Genomic DNA, 19,431 nt, shown 5'->3' with positions numbered 1-19,431 from the left:
CAGCTGAAGAGACGAGGATACAAACAGGGCACCGGACTGACCAAGAAGCAGTCTAGAGCAACCAAAACAGTAGCCACAAAGGCCAACAGTATTCCCTGGACAGCGTGCCTTGTGCTAGTGCAAAGCAGCAAACCGCCCGCTCATGGGACTTACAATCCCTGCTCTTTTGTGTTTGTTTCTTAGGTATAACTGTCCGCTTGCAGACTAGCCATGGACACCTTCTGCAGCTCCGACGTTATCAGTCACACAACGTAGGACAGTCAATACTCCGTGCTTTGATGATGGAGGTAGTCAAAACAATGTGCCATTATACCTTCAAAACACACTGGGTAAACATTAGCTACTTCGTAAACAAACCCGGAAGTGGTGCGTGCGCGTGCGCCCCCAGCTGCACGCGAAAAACAGATGGATCGTACAGACAAGGCGAGGAGCTGAAGGTCCCTGGACAGCTTTTGAAGGGGTGAAAATAAAGAGCAAAGGGCATGGGAAGCCGTCACTCTGATGATTCTCGCTGAATTAAAAAAACAAGCACTTGTGCTTGTGGCAGCATCCACCTTGCGGGAGCGAGAAGCGGCGCACAGGGGCCATCTGTTTACAATTAACGTGGCCCCGCTGCTGCTCGCTCCCGCAAGGTGGATGCCGCCAAAAGCACGAGTGCTTGAAAAGTGAAGACCGATTCCTAAAGGCCCTCTGCCTAGGCGAGACCTAAAAAAATGGGGGTGGGTGGATCTTATGAGGCTAAGAAACTTGATAAAAACCTTTGGCACAAGCTCTTAGCTTCCCAACTTTGAGATGCCCATTCGCCAGAATATGGGATAAAAAACTTAATTCTTTAAATATTTCCCAGATTCATACACCTAAACACATGGTAATGTTCTGACTTGTGCAAGCAACATATGTTAGCCAGTACAGATTCCATTTGGAATAAATCAGGAATGCTCACTAAATAGTGCATTGTGGACAATCAAAGTACAAACATCCGTTTCAAAGCCAAACTTACTTAGGGATTTTTGACAAACGACAACATATGTATCAGAAAAGTGCGCATGACCCACATAAGACATTGACGTAAGGAGCAAGATCTTAGACCCTTCCGATTCCCATCCCTATTCAAAGTTGCCTATGGATTCATGGCAAAGTGAGCAGTCTGATAATCCTTGCAGCATCTTTGCACAACCATGATTATTTTTCAGGGATTCAATTAGGCGTCTACAGCCCCTCATCTCGTGATGGAAGCAAACAGCAGCTGCCTGCACTCTGGCTCTGCATCTTACCTTTGCCTTTCCAGTGCTTTGCAAGATGTGAACTAAAGCGGACGCCATCTCTTCCTTGTTCTTGACACTGAGAACCGGCTCCAGAACTGAACACAGCACCATGTAGTTATTGGTGATGTACTCCGCAAACTCCTTGTACATTTCCATCGGCAGGATGCCCATGCTCTGGTACCGTGCCTTAATCCGGATCATAGGCCCGGAGGACTTCCCTTTGCTAGGGTTAGATGTGACCACTGGGTACCACTTCTCTACGAACTGCCGCCCCGTGACCGCAGCCATGGGGATGTTCACCAGCCCCACATAGTTGTTCTTGTCCTTCTTCTTCTTCTTGTCCGTCTCCTTGTACAAGTGCACGGTAATGTTTTTGAGGGACGGGAGGTTGTTGAACTCAAAGTGCTCCCCCCAAAACACGTTGTCAGTTTTCAATTTACAGGTAGTTCGTGCATAGAGTCCGTCATCCAGGCAGAGTTCACACAGGTATTTCTTCTTGGCCGGCAGGTCCTTGGCTTCGATGACCCATAGCTTCAGCATGTTCTCAATTCTTCGACTGTTGTCCTGGAAAAGTAATGTAACATTTTCTCATTAGGTTTTGGACTGGACAGTGATCTACATGGGCGCAAACTTTCAAATTATACAAAATATTTATCTATTAAAATATATTTAAAAAAATTATTTATTTTTACTTACCCCACCAAATTCTATCAGGCAACTATTTCCTACCCAGCAAATATTTCAGAACTTAATATAAACTTTGTCCAATTTGAATAACAAAGGGTACATTTTGCGATTGTTATCCTCTACTGTATATTACAGTCCAGCCACAGCAGTAAGAGTCTAGCACCTGGAAAGTAATCCCATGAGTACATTACAGATGTAGCCCCGCCTCCCCCTCCCCATGGGCAGTTGTATCAGAAAGAGCAGGGAATGCACTATTATTTTGAGGGGCAGTAGTGGACGCAGGAGTACAGCGCATAGGGGTGCAAACGCACTGCTCCACCTCATCTATGTCCAACGCGCTCTCTCCCATCCGCCATCCCTAAATACAGTCTCTCTAGGCCATTAATTTGGGTGGGATTAGAAGAAATGGATAATGATAAATCGAAGAAGCACAACTGAGTTTAGCTAAGGGTAAAGCAACAAGAAATTGCGATAGGATTGCACGTGGCCGCAAGAGGTCAGATTGGAAGCGCCAAGGCTGGAAAGAGAAGCACATATAAAAAGAGTTAAAGGTATGGAGGGTGTATTGGGATACCAGAGAAATTTGCTACCAGAGTTGAGATCTTGCTGAGAAGGTAGGGGTTGGAGTAGGATCTGTATGGAGAGGTTCACTTACAAACACACAGGCGTACTAGATTGTAAATGATGTGATATATAAGAACATAACTGACAGTTTGTGAGGCTTTAGGAATGATGACCCTTGGTGGACGCTTCTGCTTTTTAGCAATATTGTGACGTTTTCCAACAATTATTATCTGCTATTTATGTTGATAATAAAGATGCTTATTTCGCAAAACCCTTAATAAGAGCATCTTCTTCAAAGCACAATGCTGTAAATGCTGAAATAGTGATGCTTTGACAGCGCAGACCTCTACCTCGCGACACCCAACGCATGCTCTGCAGCGGGAGTCAAACAAGTCTCTTTTAGCAACAAGCGGCTCTGGGCACTGCTCCACCTTTGTTCCTGATCCAAGAGCTCCCTGACTCAACTTGTAATGAACTGTAACCCAGCCTATAGCTCGCCCCACTCCAGCAAAAGAGGGTCTTTCACGCTAACCAAACAATAACTGAAGGGTGTGGCTCAAACAGCTAGCAGCTTGGGTGCGTCTCCAAGACAGGGCCAAGTTAAGAGCCTTCATCTCACCAACTTTGTGACTTCTCTGGCTCTGTGCCTTACATTGCTCTGCATTTCATGAATCTATCTCCTTTAAACCAAGTGGGTTCTCTACTTCCATATCCTTCTGGCATTGTGTTCACGATCGTACACTATGACGAAGTCCAACTCTATAGAGTTCGCGGTTTGAGATCAATGCTTCTAAATCTTCTGATGTAAGGGCCGTCTCTCCTTCTTGAACAGGCTTATCCAGGAGGAAGCTCGTGAGCTATATTGTGCTTTCCAGCTGCCTGTAAGTAGATCTCCTGTGTGCAGCCCAGCTTACTAAACTAGTAGTTGTTGCTTGGATGAATTAATATATGTAGAGCAAAATTGAAAAGTGTGCATTTGAGATGAAAACTGTATTTTCGATCTTCAGAACTAGTAAGCCGATGTTTGGAAAAAATTGGTTGAATTTTCAATATATATTTAAAGCTGTTATTTGAATGCTAAATTCTACAGCATCAGGGAGACTTATTACTAACATTACGAACTTGGTACCAAGGGTATTACAGCTATGGCTGTTAAGTTTTACCCATATACGGGCATTCTGCATTGGCAGAGTATCTTTTTTACATTACAGCTGGCACCCGTGACAGATGAACTGAGGTGATCACTGCTAGTAATATAGCATTTGGTACCCACTAATGTAATCTGGTTTGATGAGGTCACCATTACAACTCTACTAATATTAGTAGCTCAGGGAGATTTTCTTTGAACATAAGTAGATGTCATCACAGAAAAGGTTAGAGAACCCTGTTCCTGAACCTCTGAGTACAGGGATATCTCTTTCTCAGTCTCCTTACGTTTCCAGAAAGCATTGAATTTTCTCTGTCTAAATTAAACGAGCCTACCAAATTACCTTCCCTCTCAATCCTCTGTTTTTAAACAATTAATTTGATCACTGTCCTCTTATTCTGATAAATCAAATTCACTGCTCACTGTTGTTTGGATAAAATAAAATAACCCCTGTGATCTCATTACGCTTAATCAATTTCACAGGTTCCTGTTTAGATACATCTCTTCAATGTTATTCCATTTTTTAATGAGGGCTTTGGGGGTCAAGAAATTGTCTATTTTTTATAGTAACCGCAGCAACTCTCCATATCTCGAGCCAATTCTTTTTTCTTGCACCGCATCCCAATTCCATGGCCGCCTTCATCACCCATGATCTTCTTAATCGGAAGGTGTTTCGTGACTTTCCATTCCTATGGTTAAAGCAAATGTTGATGCATATCAGTAGTTTGATTCCATGGTAATTATGCATCAAGTATTAGTTATTTGCCAGTAATCGGTTTAATAAAGTGACTTAGGAATCTCAGTAAAATGGATCCTATGATACTCAACAGACTCAAAACCGACCTGGAGATTATTCTTTGGGTTTCTGTCAGATGATTCTGTTGATCCACCTGTATCTACACAGATTCTGATCAGCCTGACGAATCTTTAAATTAGGATTCTAGGGAAGCGCCTACCCGTAATTATTTCATATGAGCAAATCACTTCTTCTCCAGTTAAATGCCTTCTTTTCTGTACTTGTAGTTATAAAAAGTCACACATTTGAAGACTGAGGTTCCAATTCAAAAGTTGGTAGCTAAGCCATCCTCCACAAGGCCGACAAAGTACATTACTCCTTCGCCCTGATGGATGTCCCGATAACCACATTTAAAAAAAACACATTTTTTTTTATTAATTAATAAAAACAGCGTATTGGCAGTAAACAATAAAATAATACAGTACATGAGTATATACAATCTTCTCATGCTTACAGACCCACAATTTCGGCCTCTTGTAGTGTTTACAATTATATTGATGACCACACAGCGTCAAGGTAGCGGATAACCACATTTTTAAATGTCCGCGGGGACTGAGGACATTTCAAGCATTGACAGGAGCTATCGTCAAGTCGGTTCCTGCCAATCTATTGTAACTTTGCCATATGACCATCAACTATGATGAAACTGTACAACAAAGTCATTTTTATTTCTATTTTCAAAAACAAACCCCATAGAAGGATTTTGTTTATGAAAGTAAAAAAAAATAATGTCCCCTTTTTGCCATGGTGAATGGGGCAGTTTGCAGTTTTCACACTCCCTCACTGCCGGGGTTTTCCTAGCGGTGACTGGCACTGAAAACTGACCTGTTTGTCAACCCATCTAAATTAGGAGGGCGGACAGACAAGTCAACCTCCAATCGCCCTTACGCCATCAGAGCGGTGTAACCACGGTGAAGACGTAGTAGTCCCTGCCGTTGTTACTCAGTCGCCTCGGTGTAGGTCCTGCAGATGAAATTTTGAAATATCCGTTGGAACAAGGCACATTTCAAGCATTGACCCAATGAATTAGAACTTTGCCGTACAGCTCCATCAAACATGACGGCGTTGTATGTCCAAGTTACAATTTAAAAAAATTAAAAAAAAAAAAAGCTACAAAGCCGGTTTTTATTTTTGAAACTTAAAAACGAGTTCCCTCTCTCACCGTGGGGGATATCTCCCACTGTGAGGGGGACGTTTTGCAGTTTTTACTGCCCCTCACCTTGAGGGATTTCGTGGCGGCGATGGTCAGTGAAAGCTGACCTGTATGTCCACCCATCTAAAGTACTGTGTCGGGCCTTCGGAGGGGTGCAACGATGGTGAAGATGGAGTAGTCTCTGTGGTCGTTGCACCAAAGGTCTGCCCGCATTTAAATCGAGCAGAGGGGCCATTATGCTGGCAGAAAGGGTACTCAGTCGCCGTCCACCAACATATAAAGTGGGCCCAAAATCTCATAGTAGCTCTGCAATTCTCTAGATGTGAAATAACTTACTGTGGCTCCAATTACACGAATTATGGGCAGCTTTATTTGTTCATTTCAGCCTTCTCACTTGACCTTTCAATGTTATGATAGGAAGGTGGCCATCTAATTAACAGAAAGTCATGTATTTTCAGTCTGATGCATTTTCTTTTTGAAGAGTCTCAAATACTGGACTTACAGCCTCATTAAGCCTGTGATGGATGTTCCAACAAATGGCTGGAAGGAGCTCCCAGCAGCGAACCACCAACTGAGCAAGACGTGCTAGATGTTGAGATTTCTGCCAGGTCGCTGTGGCAGGAGCACTTCAGTGGGACAGACCTGCTGGTAGTCTTTTTATTCCCTGAAGACGGCACGCCCTTAACAGATGTATCTGTGGAAAATACAGAACCAATGTCCCTAGTGCACTGGAAGCTCCCTACCAGAATGTAGGCTGAGCATGTTCTGCCCGGGACATCCATGGATGATGTAGTGGACCCTAACAGCAGAAGATCTGGAAGACACGGCCTCAGACGGCTCATTGTAAATATGCTTGGCATTCTGAAGCCAAATCCACTGGCAGTTGCAAGCCAAGGTGGCTTCATCAAAGGCAAAGCTGCAAACTGGGCAATGGTTGGAAATCCACCATCTCGTGACTTCTAAATCAGGTGGGTTTTTGAGAGATCTGAGGCGTGGAAATGTGCTATTTTTTACATATTCCTTGTTACCTCTCTCCTCTAAATGAGGTCATTGATTTATCCTTTCACCATTTCTGGTTTTGGTCTTTCAGGTGGAAAAGGAACCAGTTTTAATTGTAAGATAAGTCACGCCAATATCTTTCCTGGGGGTCATATAAGTTAAGTGATCTTGACAGAAACAGAACTTGATGGCAGGGATTGATTGAAAAATATGAATTTGCGAACTAAAGAATTCCTCAATACCTTACATACTCCACAATTTACAATCAACTTCCATAGGGATCGTTACATTATTAAAGTTGTTTTCATTTGCATAGAATTGGAGAAGGGCCAAACCCGGATGTATTACCTCAGCCCGACGCAAAATAAAAACAATGAAAGACCTGGAAGTGGAGATTCTTCCCTTATGGTCCATATGTCCAGTGCATCATGTCATGACATAAAAGCACTGCATGCATCATTAAACATTAATCATCTAATGAGCAGCCGCAGCCCGTGCAGGTAAGAGCGGCGGGGCTGGGTGGGAGAGGTGGATTTCGACAGACGATGACAAGGAAATATTAATTATTTAATTTTCCCTTGTGGTCGTCTGTGGAATCCCCCCCCCAACCCGGCTCCACTGCCTCACCGCTCTTCCCTGCATGGGCCACTGCTGCTAATAAGGTGAGGTGTGTTGCAAAGTTATCTGTTCATGAGCAGGCGATCTAGTTAATCCATTGCATAATTGATCCCCGCCTCCTAGTACAGAGGATTGTCTCAATCAGCTCCAGTAAATCAACTGAATTGCTTTCCTTTATCCTGTGATCACAGGGCATTTCCTACCAATTTGATGGTATGTTATAGTTAATTATGAAGAGCACACAGAGCCTGTTCACAAGTGAGAATCTTTAAAGCACAACCCAGTGGCGGCAAGTTGATAGTTAAGGGATTACTGGTCAACCAGCCCGGTTTTGAGGAATCTTCTACATCTAAGCAAACTGGTCTCAACACACAGTGGGAGTGGATTCCAACATGTGGCAGCCATGACATAGGAAGCCCTGTCGCCTCAGTTAACACACATACATTTGGAAACGAGTGAGGCCCTTCATGAGTAGAAAATAAGGAGCAACCTGTCGTATGTCACCTAAATTTAGAGGCAAAAAATCTGGGATTTTCTTATAAATTGCTTTTTAGATGATCAACTTAGCCTTTAAAGAGACCCTACAGACTGCACCTTTCTTAGTGCAGTCTTCTGCTTCCATCAAACACTCAAGTATATACTTTTGGAATCCAAGTCTGACCTTTTCATCAAAATAAACCGGAAACAGAAGCCCTGGTGATAGAAAAGTTAGCAGCAACTCATAAAAAAAGTAAGAAAAAAATATTAATGTAAAAACTGACTATGTTGAGAGCTTGGGTGGGGCGCCTTGTGCAAATATATTAAAACAAAAATCAAAATGGCTGCCTGTCCCACAACTGTACGTGAATATGTCCCCCTGTGAGGTACTGTGATTTGCAATAACAAGCAGCAGAAGTACCACAGAGCAGACCCTTCATGTCTTTTACCTTATTTGGGTGCACGGCACGCCGAAGGTTCTCCATCCATTTATCTCGTTCGGCTGCAGAGCGACACGAAAAGCACTTACTCCCTGATGAAGCGGTCACCTGTGTGGAAAGAGAAGGCAGTTATTTCTTGACAAGCACATTACAGCTTTTCTTTTTTTTTTTTAATAACCGCTTTGCTCAAGCAGAACCCTATGCACATTGTTAGCCATCAGCTAGCCCACATGAAGGAGGACCTTGGGCTGTAAGCTTTCAATTTCCCTTGGGCCAGGACTGGAATCTGTTAATGTCAGAGGCTCTTGTGCTCGCCCCTTCCAGCAGTATGATCACAGGGAAAATATCTTTGCCCAGCTGCGACTGGCTTGTTTTCAGTGACTGGATTGTGTGTGAGCTGTGTGACGACTACTGTATGCATTGGTAATTAGAGTGTTATTTGTGGACGCCCCAGGGTGCAACCGGGCATCATATCTAAAGAATTATTCATGTGATTTTCTGACAATCCAATAAAGGAAACAACAGGAGTCCATTGCCTGTTAGAAGAGAACAGTAATAGCAAGGTGCAGCTGAGCGCCTTTTGTTAGAAAAGATATTTAGGGCACTTCGTGGCGCCGCGTCCTGCTTTGAGTTCTCCAGTATATCTTTCCCTCGGAGGGAATAGTGCAGTATTGTATGAGAGGTCATGGAAATGTCCCATACTCGTAAAAACTTTCGATGAGACTTCCATGCGGCTGGATGAATACTGCAAAAGAGAAAGCCATGCCAATGAAGTCGCATTATATCCTATGGGATTTATATTTCAGCGGAAGGGATATCCGTCACCGTTGTGACTGAGTAACTCGTCCGCCAAGATTTAAATCAGGTTCTAAGCCTTATTATTAACCAACATTTAAATCTTCCAAAATCCAGATCTGTTTGTACAGCACCCAATTGTACTTTGTTAGTACTGGGCATTACACTTTGAAATGGTAACTGTGGTATCGCCATGGTTACTGAATGCATAAAACAACAAATCATAGCTCTCGGGTTCTCTTGACCGTGTTAGGTTTGGCACAGAGGGACAAGTCTGGCAATTAATGCTTGCTGGTTTGGACTGTCCTCGGTCAGACACAATCTATGCTAAACTTAGACCAGAGGTGTCCAGGTTTTGGTGCCCACATGCCCAGGTAATGGCAATTGTTTAGGATCATCACCACTGGCTGGACAGATGTTTTCTACTTAGATTTGGTCAATTTATCCTATGTGGATAAATGGAAAATTGATGTAATATTAATTATACCAATATCAGCAAAAGACAGACACACGATTCCTGCTGATTACAAGCAGATACCACTCCTACCGACAACAATATTTGTGGTGTAACCAAAAACAAATCCCATATATAGGTACAGTAAGAAACATACAATGTGAATAAATGATCCCCAGACCAAATCATGGGTCTGGACTCCTACCCAACGCCCCCGTCTTCCCGCTGGAGTGCTGCTCCCCCGGATGCACGCACAGACCCCGCGCTCGGATATTGTAGTGACTCATCAGTGAACAGCTTTCAGTGCAGCTGTTCAGGCAAACAACAACCTCCTGTCAATCTGGTTAAGTCCCACTTGATCTGATTTCCAGCAATCAGCCTGTCTGTGTCCGGCGCGCGGTCAATCTGCCACATTTCATCAGTGCTAGATTCAGATCATCTGCTCCAGCAGGGCTCACCGAGGAGTGTCTGTCTGAAATACTTTCAAAGTCCTCGACTTGTTCACATTTAGCATCTTCATCACCGCCGGTAAATATTCAGCTTGTCACCAAAAGATGAATCTGCAGCCAATGGCACAGGTGTCTCTTTCCAGTTGTGAAAACCAATGCCAATCAATCAATGACCAATCAATGACATTCGAAGGGACTGAAATCAACCCTAAAATATTATAATCCACTTAAACCAATTTCCTGAGATGATATAATTTACAAAAAGAACAAAATCAACAACATTTTAACAATTGAAACATCAATGTCACAATAATAAAGATGATGACAACAAAAACAGTAACAATCACATCAAAATAAGTCCTAATATCAGTGGCTTTGATCCGTCTCAAGTACAGAAGGTTTTGCTAAAGCAAGATGGAAGGGTTCACTTTGCAGACCCTTCCTCAAATGGCTTGGGTTTAGTGAGTCCCACAGCTTAGTGGCATAAACTGTCTGGATCCTGTCTTTGTGATTGATCCATTGAATGCTCTTGGGTGATTGGATGGGCAGATGTAGAGTGCCGGCTTCTGATAGGTGGATGCTTGGGTGCCAGTGTTTGTAAGTATCTTGCTTCTTTGCCCGTGTAGACCCTGAAAATGGCACGGAGTACTTTAAAACTGACCCTGGCATCTATGGGAGCCAGTGTAGAGCACTGAAGCACCAAAAATGATCAACTTAGGGCTTGCACTTTTTTTTATAATAAAACATGAAGCCCAAAATAATGGAATGGAATGGAGTGTCACCCACAGTAATTACAAGTGGTTCAGACTAATTCAGCCATTTTGTTTTCATGAGCTGTCCTACGAGGCGCTGGGATGTCCTAATGTGTTTCCCATAACTCTATGCCCGTAGCAACTAAGGTGGAGAAGTGTGGCTCAATGATTAGAGCGGCAGACCCTGATGCAGAGGTCTAGCCCGGGACCAGGGTTCAATTCCCCGCCTCAGCGGGTCTTGGGCTCAAAAATTCCACGGACCTGATAATTCTCGCCTCGGTGCCTATTCCAATCATGGAGTCCCACTCTGCAACTCTGGGCAATAGCTTGCTTAATCTCCACAACGGCCCCCACAACGCTAAGGATGCCTGGCCTCTACCTTGGGGGTGCCCAGGAGTGGACGCCTCACAGGGAAAGCCAGGATGGGTTCTACAGCGGTATTCGTACAAGCGCCTTGAGACCCTTGCGGGTGAGTAGTGCGCTATACAAGTATCAATTTACAATTTACATTTACCTCTACGGTCAGGCCAGGATGGAGGTTAATAAGGCTGGAAGGCATATGTGTTTCCCTGTGAGCTCAGACTCGGCTATTCCTTTAGGGGTGAGACCAATACCGATTTGCCTATGGTTGGCCCTCTTCAGTGATGACATGAAGAGCAACAAACATTTAAGCCAAAATTCTACCAAATGTAATTAAGAACCGTTCGCCATAATTCAACCATCTATTGCACCACTTTTTGGTTTTCTCACTGAGTCACCCTCATTGACTTGGGTATCTTCTGATTTGGCTGCAGCCGCTCTTGGTGCCCAAAAAATAAAAACTGCGCCTCATGGTTGAAGCCCAATAAGCCGGTAATGCTTCTCGGGGACTTGTTTCCTGTTCATAGAGAACTTCTTCTGACAGGTAGGGGTGAACTTTTGCATCTATTTTGGGCTGGCGCCAAAACTAATTTACATATGGTTGGCCCTTTCCTGGTTTAAAAAAGACACACACATCAAAGGAGTAGAAGGCCATGCTGGTGATAACAATAAACAGACATTTCCTCCATCGCTTTATGTTTTTCTGCCTGATCTTTCCACATAAACTACACCTCTTCCTCTTCTGTATTCCCATTCTTTCTCATGCTGGGAGTGAGGCTGGACTGGTCCCTGGGTCCAGCAGTGCTCAGCTTGAGTGGGGATGGTGCACACTGCTGTTCCCTACAGGACCCCCTCTTCCTCTTCTGTGTTCCCATTCTTTCTCATGCTGGGAGTGAGGCTGGACTGGTCCCTGGGTCCAGCAGTGCTCAGCTTGAGTGGGGATGGTGCACACTGCTGTTCCCTACAGGACCCCCTCTTCCTCTTTTGTGTTCCCATTCTTTCTCATGCTGGGAGTGAGGCTGGACTGGTCCCTGGGTCCAGCAGTGCTCAGCTTGAGTGGGGATGGTGCACACTGCTGTTCCCTACAGGACCCCCTCTTCCTCTTTTGTGTTCCCATTCTTTCTCATGCTGGGAGTGAGGCTGGACTGGTCCCTGGGTCCAGCAGTGCTCAGCTTGAGTGGGGATGGTGCACACTGCTGTTCCCTACAGGACCCCCTCTTCCTCTTTTGTGTTCCCATTCTTTCTCATGCTGGGAGTGAGGCTGGACTGGTCCCTGGGTCCAGCAGTGCTCAGCTTGAGTGGGGATGGTGCACACTGCTGTTCCCTACAGGACCCCCTCTTCCTCTTTTGTGTTCCCATTCTTTCTCATGCTGGGAGTGAGGCTGGACTGGTCCCTGGGTCCAGCAGTGCTCAGCTTGAGTGGGGATGGTGCACACTGCTGTTCCCTACAGGACCCCCTCTTCCTCTTTTGTGTTCCCATTCTTTCTCATGCTGGGAGTGAGGCTGGACTGGTCCCTGGGTCCAGCAGTGCTCAGCTTGAGTGGGGATGGTGCACACTGCTGTTCCCTACAGGACCCCCTCTTCCTCTTCTGTGTTCCCATTCTTTCTCATGCTGGGAGTGAGGCTGGACTGGTCCCTGGGTCCAGCAGTGCTCAGCTCGAGTGGGGATGGTGCACACTGCTGTTCCCTACAGGACCCCCTCTTCCTCTTCTGTGTTCCCATTCTTTCTCATGCTGGGAGTGAGGCTGGACTGGTCCCTGGGTCCAGCAGTGCTCAGCTTGAGTGGGGATGGTGCACACTGCTGTTCCCTACAGGACCCTCTTCACTGAACTCATGAGGACGAAGGGTGTGGTCACCAAGAGGCAGGCCCAGCGTCCCTTCCTCTTCTCGAATAATCACCATGAGCATAAAATCATCAATCCCTGAGCTCCTTCGATCCTGTCCACTTGGGATCAGACCCGTATTTTGGGGTCATGTACACGCCACACATTTTCCCTGAAGTCAAATGACCAATGAAAAGAAATTGATGCCATGTTACCCCCACCCCCGCAGACAACTTTATAATATATAGATAACAACACAGATTGCTGCTGTTGGCATAAAACAAAATAAAAGTAACCAGAGAATCATCAGAGGGAAGAGAGAAATGAATTCCTTTCAATATACTTTGTAAGATTTCTTATAGGGTTCACAGGGTGGACAGTAGAGGTGCAATGACCCGGTACATTTAAGGGTGAACTATGGCTTGGTGTATCCTTGGGAGAATGCACATAATTGACTGGGAAGTCTAATTCAAAACCAACATAAGCATGAAGATGAAATTACATTTAAAAAAATGACAAATACAGGAAACCGCCATTTTGCACAAAAAGATGTGTCTATAAAAGATGGATAAAACCATCCTGGTTTGCAGTCTGCAGATTCATGTCAGGGTAAATGTAAATGTAAATGTTCAGTATTTGTAAAGTGCGAACAATTATCTGAGGGTGTCAAGGCGCTGGGGGTCGTCGTGAAGATTAAGTGAGCTATTGCCCAGAGTCACACGGTGCTGGGCTGATCTGCCACCGGCGCTGGGGATCGAACCGTGAGCCCCTGGGTTCCGGAGTCAGTTTCCCTGGCGGCTGTGCCACACTTCTTCCCAAGGGTGACTTGTTGGGTCTCTAAGCTCTCTGGGAGACGGGGGTGGCGGGGCAGAGGGGGTTGTGGGGGCGGCACGGCATCTCACAGCATGAAGCAGTCAGTTATGCCACATGTGCTTGACCTCCCCCTCCAGGTGTGCCAGGTGCCTGCCAAGGCTTCCATCATCCTGCTGAATGCTCACCCACAGGGAAGAAGAGGAACTTCTGCCAACACCATGTCTAAAAATGTTGGCCCAGTTTGCAAAAGTCATGCCTCGAACAGATGTGAACTGCGGCAGAGAGTCTCATATTCTGACTGTGTACAGAGGATGGGCAGGAGTCCTCTAGGTTTAGATGAACCGAACCTGTGTGCCTTTGACGATCAGTGCCAGGCAATTTAGATGGATCTGGGCAGGGCTGATGAGAGGACGCCGCTCCCACAAGGCCAGGACACTTGTGCTGTTCCTCTGCCCTGGAATTGGGGCCACTTGTGCAGTTTGTACAAATTGTTTGGTGCCCCCTGCTGGTGATGTAGAAGGAAGTTGCCTAAAATTGACTCTCCTAGAATCTGAGCATCTACATCAGGATACTGGGGATGCGATTCAGCCTAGTGCACGAAGCCAGGGCATTAATATGGATCCAGGACAACTTGAGATGCAGAAGAAAGGGCACGCTCTAAGGCAGAGGTGGGTAGTTAGGGCACCACCAGCAGGGGGGCACCAGATTGCAACTCCAATTAGAGAATGTGGGCTCAGTAGCTTAAAGAGGGGGCAAATAATCCTGAATAAGCCCTGCTGATGCCACACGCTACTACTTGTGATTAAGCACCAAGAGGCCAATGAAAGAATGTGCACTTAATGGCTGCAATAGGGTACCAAAGGCTAACCCTGCACAGAGGGGAGCGAATGAGTTCCACTGATGACACACACTAATGCAAGTGGTTAAGCGCCAAGAGGCAAGTATTTGGAAAATGCTGCGCTATACAGATACACAGTAACATACACAGCCCTGGATTCGGCTAGGCCAGTCCCTTGGCCGCGTCCTTGCAGCATGCATGGGAAGGTGCACTCTGCCCGAGAGACCGTCTGTAACAGTCAATGTGATGCTGCGTTTCCAGAGTCCACTGCCAAGCTTCCTTTGTTTAGAATAAGCAAAGAGAAGAGATTCCAGGTGGTCTGCTAGGCTCTTCCAGGTGGGCGTGGCTTGTAAATCCCTAGCAGACCGTGTTTCCCTCAGTCCCTGCCGCAGCGCCAGCCCTCGCCACAGCCCTGAACCCTCCCCGCCTACCCTTCCATCTGCCGCCTGGACAGACTCAGCTGCTCGGAGGTTTGGGCCGCTTGCCTCGGTTCTTGCAGCCGCGTGGGGCGTCTCTTGGGCCGGGCTGCCAGGAAACTTGGAAAGACATCAGATGCCGGATGCGAGGCACCTGTTCGCTGGCCAGACGTCCAGACACTGGCGCTTTTGGACTCGTTTACACTGCTCAAAGGGTGAAAGGTCATCAACGGAAGAACCGCTATCTTTGAAAGGCGTCGGGATGGAGCGACAGATCCTGGCATTATCGGCTGCACATTAAACTTCAACAGCCCCGATAAAAAAAAATACAGCGTTTATATCGACACAGCGCCTGTGGTGAAGCTTAAAATGGCCACGGCTGGATAAGCAGTGCTCAGGTTTTGACTACAGTATAGTTTCCCCACGTGTCCCTCCAGCGCCGGCTTTAGCGCTATCGACGCCCGGTGCAACTAAGTTTGTTGGCACCCACCCATCCATGGTGTGTCCCACCTCCACCAAGGATTCCCTCACCACCACCCTTTAACAGTGCCCCTCAAGTCTCCATAACCACTCTCATTCAGATGCATTTAATTAGTTATATAGCGCCACTCATACCAGTGTAGGGTGTCAGAGCCCTTTGCATCAAACACACATTATACAAAGACAATTAATCGTACATGTGTAAATCAGTGTATAGGAAATGTTACTTAAGCCAGAGGACTGCAAGGTGTAGGAGTCACGTGTCATCCATACTGGTTGGCAGTATAGTTTGAGTACTTGGCTAGAGAAGCACAAACTCAGAAATGAAAACGGAACTCCATAGTTGGGGGGTCTCAAGTTCTACCAAAATGAACCTTTTTTGCAACATATGCTCTGATCTATAACTTGCAGTTTGCAGGCAGCTCGTTGATTACAGCTAATAATTCATTGTTCTTTATGAGGATTTTAATTTATAAACTGCAAGTTAAAAAAGGATCTCTCTTTCAAAAGCAGTAACCCACTGACCTATTTACATTATATGCACTTTGTGACCTGCATGGTGCACGTTCTTTGTGGCAGGCATATTAACCCAGTGTGGTGCCTTATGGTGAGTCAAGACAAAACTCTGATCTCTCTCCAAGAAGAACATTAATCCCGGAGTTATATTGACATTTTTATGGTTGTCTGAAAATTGCTGGAGGCCAGGAACTCGCAGCAAGTGCTATTAAACTTGCAAACTCGGCGCACCCTGAAGTTAGCACCCGGTGCGGTGGCACCAGTCACACCGCCCTAGAGCAGGCCCTGTGTCCATTTGCCGGGCTTATGGCAAAATATGGTTTACAACAAACTTTGTGCTCAAGTCCCGCCAGAGCTTAATTTGTGAAACAGTAAGTGCCGGGGCCCACAGATTCGTTCAGCGGGCCATGGTCGGTTCCCTCAAAAGTCGAGGGGTGTTGAATACCAAGGCTGTGAAGTATTGAAACCACCTCGCCTCTTTCAGCCACCATCAAACCCTTCCTGCTCTCATATCTCACCGTTCATTTTCATACTTGCTTTCCTTTCTTTACCACGGTTTTTCTTCTGTTTTTGCTCCGCCGCCTTCATACCTCCTTTTGTGTTTTTCCTTCCCTTAATCTGGGTCAAATTCTAATTTTGAAAAATAAAGGCCAATCCCCAAAAATGAGTTCCGCCCACCTGCAACCACCAGCTCAAATTAAGCACTGCAGTACCAAAGAAGCGCTGCAATTTCACAGACATGTCAGAGCACAAGACAACATTTCAGATGCATTTACTACCCCAGCAATGTGTTAGCAAATTAAATTTGTGTTTTTTACAATGCAGACCAAGCTCGACAGGGGGGTAGGGCCCTGTACAGAGAGTGTTAGTGTGGCAGCGGGCAGTGTCAATCTCAGACAATAGTGAGGTTTGTTGAAAGAAGCTTTCTGAACCCCAAGAGTGACAGTGGAGAGAGAGGTGCTTTTGGTGAATAGATAGAACACCACTCCAGGCATGCATGTAGGCTTGTGGTGAGGCCTATGGCGAAGGACTCTGGTGTCACGTGTGATGACTAGGATGCTGCTCTGTTAATTGGAACTGTACTCACCAGCACTCTGTACTATGGATTTTACATTATACCTATATGTCGTTTGTGGCACAGGTAAATTTAGGGATTTGCCCGGGGTCACACACGCTCACACAACACTTAATTTGAGCTGGTGGTTGCCAATGGGAGTCACTGTCACTCGTTTTTAGAGACTGGCACTTATTTGTTTCTAATTAGACATTTCCCGGGAGTAAGAGAGGGAAAATGCACAAATGGCAAAGAAAAAGACGGGAAAAGGGAGAAAGCAGGAACCTGATAGGCATGAGGTGTGGCATTCGGTGCCCAGTGTCAACCTGTGGAACAAATCAAACATTCAACCCCCAGTCAAGACATCTTGTTTAAATCCATCATTCTTTTGCTCACCATGCCACCACAGTTTAGACCCAGTCATATGCAAATCAGTCTTGACTCTGTGCCTCATGGGAATAGTCTAGCCTGAACTGCCAAGCCAGGTCCTCCCTGGACCAGAAACAAGCCTCCTGGGACTGGTTTCGGGGTATCACCTCATATCAGCCGGGCTAGCTTGAATCCAGTGCCACAGTGAGCCCGGGGCCCACATCTGGGCATACCCGGTGCGCAAAGGGCGAGAAAGCAAAACACACACAGATGATGGCCGGAATGGGAACAAATCAAACATTCACCCCCAGTCAAGAGATCTGGGTAAAATCCATTGTTCTTTTGCTCAACGTGCCACCCCAGTTTAGACCCAGCCATATGCAAATCAGTCTTGACCCTGTGCCTCATGGGAACCGTTCAGCCTGACCTGCCAAGCCATGTCCTCCCTGGACCAGGAGCAAGCATCCTGGGGCTGGTTTTGGGGTATCACCCCTCATCATTCAGGCTAGCTTGAATCCAGTGGCACAGTGAGACCGGTACCCTATGTGCTAATCCTCCTCAAATTTCTTAGAAAAAGATGGAATTCATGGAGGTCTGAAGGGTAATCATTGATAGAAACAGAGGTACACACAGTTTTTTTATTGGATTTTCTCATCGGATACAACAAGCATAAACACAATGCCAGCAGGTGTTTTATGCAGCATTACAAATCACATGTGCCGTATGGTGCCATAAACGCAAGCTCAATCAAAATAATTAGGGGTTTGCCCAAATGACCCTCCTATACCTGGGCAAGGGAACATCTACGGTATATATACAAATGGTATAGAGGGATAGATCATGTTTACTTTCTGCACAAGTGTTTATTAATTACCTCGGCAAAAAATCAATTTCTTCTGACAAAATTAAATGATTATAATACAGGCACAAATATCTATCGGTGAACATCCAAACACATAATGTAACACAGTTTGGTCAATACATTTAATACGAAACAATTTATATTTACACTACAGCACATATATACAAACTCATATACAAAGTAATTCAATCACAAATCCTTTCCCTATTAGCTCATTCCATCAAACATGTGTGCACTTAACATTGCGTAGTGCCGGCTCGTTGAGATGACGGACGCTGAAGGAGCACAGTGTCGGTGAAAAGGACTTATAACACACTGATTGAAAATTGCTCGAAGGAATCGAAGAGACCCAGAATTCCTGAGAAGATACAAGTGCCGAGGAGCTTCCAACTGACGTGTGGGACCGGAGTATAAATCGACCTTGTAATTCACGAGACCAGGTTGCCTCATTAGAACCCACAGATCATATCCCTGTCCTGAGGAAGCCATAACGAAAGTAGAAGGCTGAAACGCGAACGCGTCGACACCTTGACAAAGGAGGAGTCCACTGTAGTGTGGAATAAATACATAAATTGTATTGGCATTACAAAATAAGAGGAAATACTATATCTGTGTATTGCTGATAGGACTACCTCCGGTTGTAGCACTACGCAATGTTAAGTGCACACATGTTTGATGGAATGAGCTAATAGGGAAAGGATTTGTGATTGTATATGAGTTTGTATATATGTGCTGTAGTGTAAATATAAATTGTTTCGTATTAAATGTATTGACCAAACTGTGTTACATTATGTGTTTGGATGTTCACCGATAGATATTTGTGCCTGTATTATAATCATTTAATTTTGTCAGAAGAAATTGATTTTTTGCCGAGGTAATTAATAAACACTTGTGCAGAAAGTAAACATGATCTATCCCTCTATACCATTTGTATATATACCATAAACGCAAGCTCAAGCATATTAAATCACTACATCCTAGAGTGCTAGGATAACCCAACCCACTAGGACACAGCTGAATCGACAGTAGAAAGGCTGTAATGGGCCCCAGATGTCCTTTGGCCTCAAGGGTCGCGGCGGTTCTTCACAAAACAGTTCCAGGTGGTCCCTGCAGTATGCCATGTCATTTAGCCACTGAGTGGTTTTTGGTAGTGCCTCTTTGCCGCAGTATACGGCCACTCTCCTTTTCGCGAATAGTAATGCCACTGCCACAAGTTTACTATTGGCCGATTGTAGAGGTTTAACTGTGCCAACCAAGTACATCTGGGAGGTGCACTCCACCAGCCCCATCACCATATCTGTGAG

At 45.4% G+C, this 19,431-nt stretch overlaps 1 protein-coding gene across 17 annotated transcripts in view; it reads right to left on the bottom strand.

Annotated features, from left to right (window-relative positions):
- The window catches only part of DAB2IP (DAB2 interacting protein), a 1,477,580-nt gene that overhangs the window by 233,981 nt on the left and 1,224,168 nt on the right, over positions 1-19,431 (bottom strand). For all 17 annotated transcript variants that reach the window (XM_085613689.1, XM_085613692.1, XM_085613691.1 and 14 more), the window contains 2 exons: positions 8,156-8,254; positions 1,275-1,829 (listed from right to left, as the gene is read on the bottom strand). In XM_085613689.1, coding sequence (XP_085469815.1) covers positions 1,275-1,829; positions 8,156-8,254 — 654 coding nt within the window. The remainder of the gene's footprint in view (positions 1-1,274; positions 1,830-8,155; positions 8,255-19,431) is intronic.

Source organism: Triturus cristatus, chromosome 1_2, assembly GCF_964204655.1.
Source record: "Triturus cristatus chromosome 1_2, aTriCri1.1, whole genome shotgun sequence".
In the NCBI taxonomy this organism is placed as follows: Eukaryota; Metazoa; Chordata; class Amphibia; order Caudata; family Salamandridae; genus Triturus; species Triturus cristatus.
Note: the sequence above shows the minus strand (reverse complement) of the source record. Positions and strands in the feature narration are given on the sequence as shown.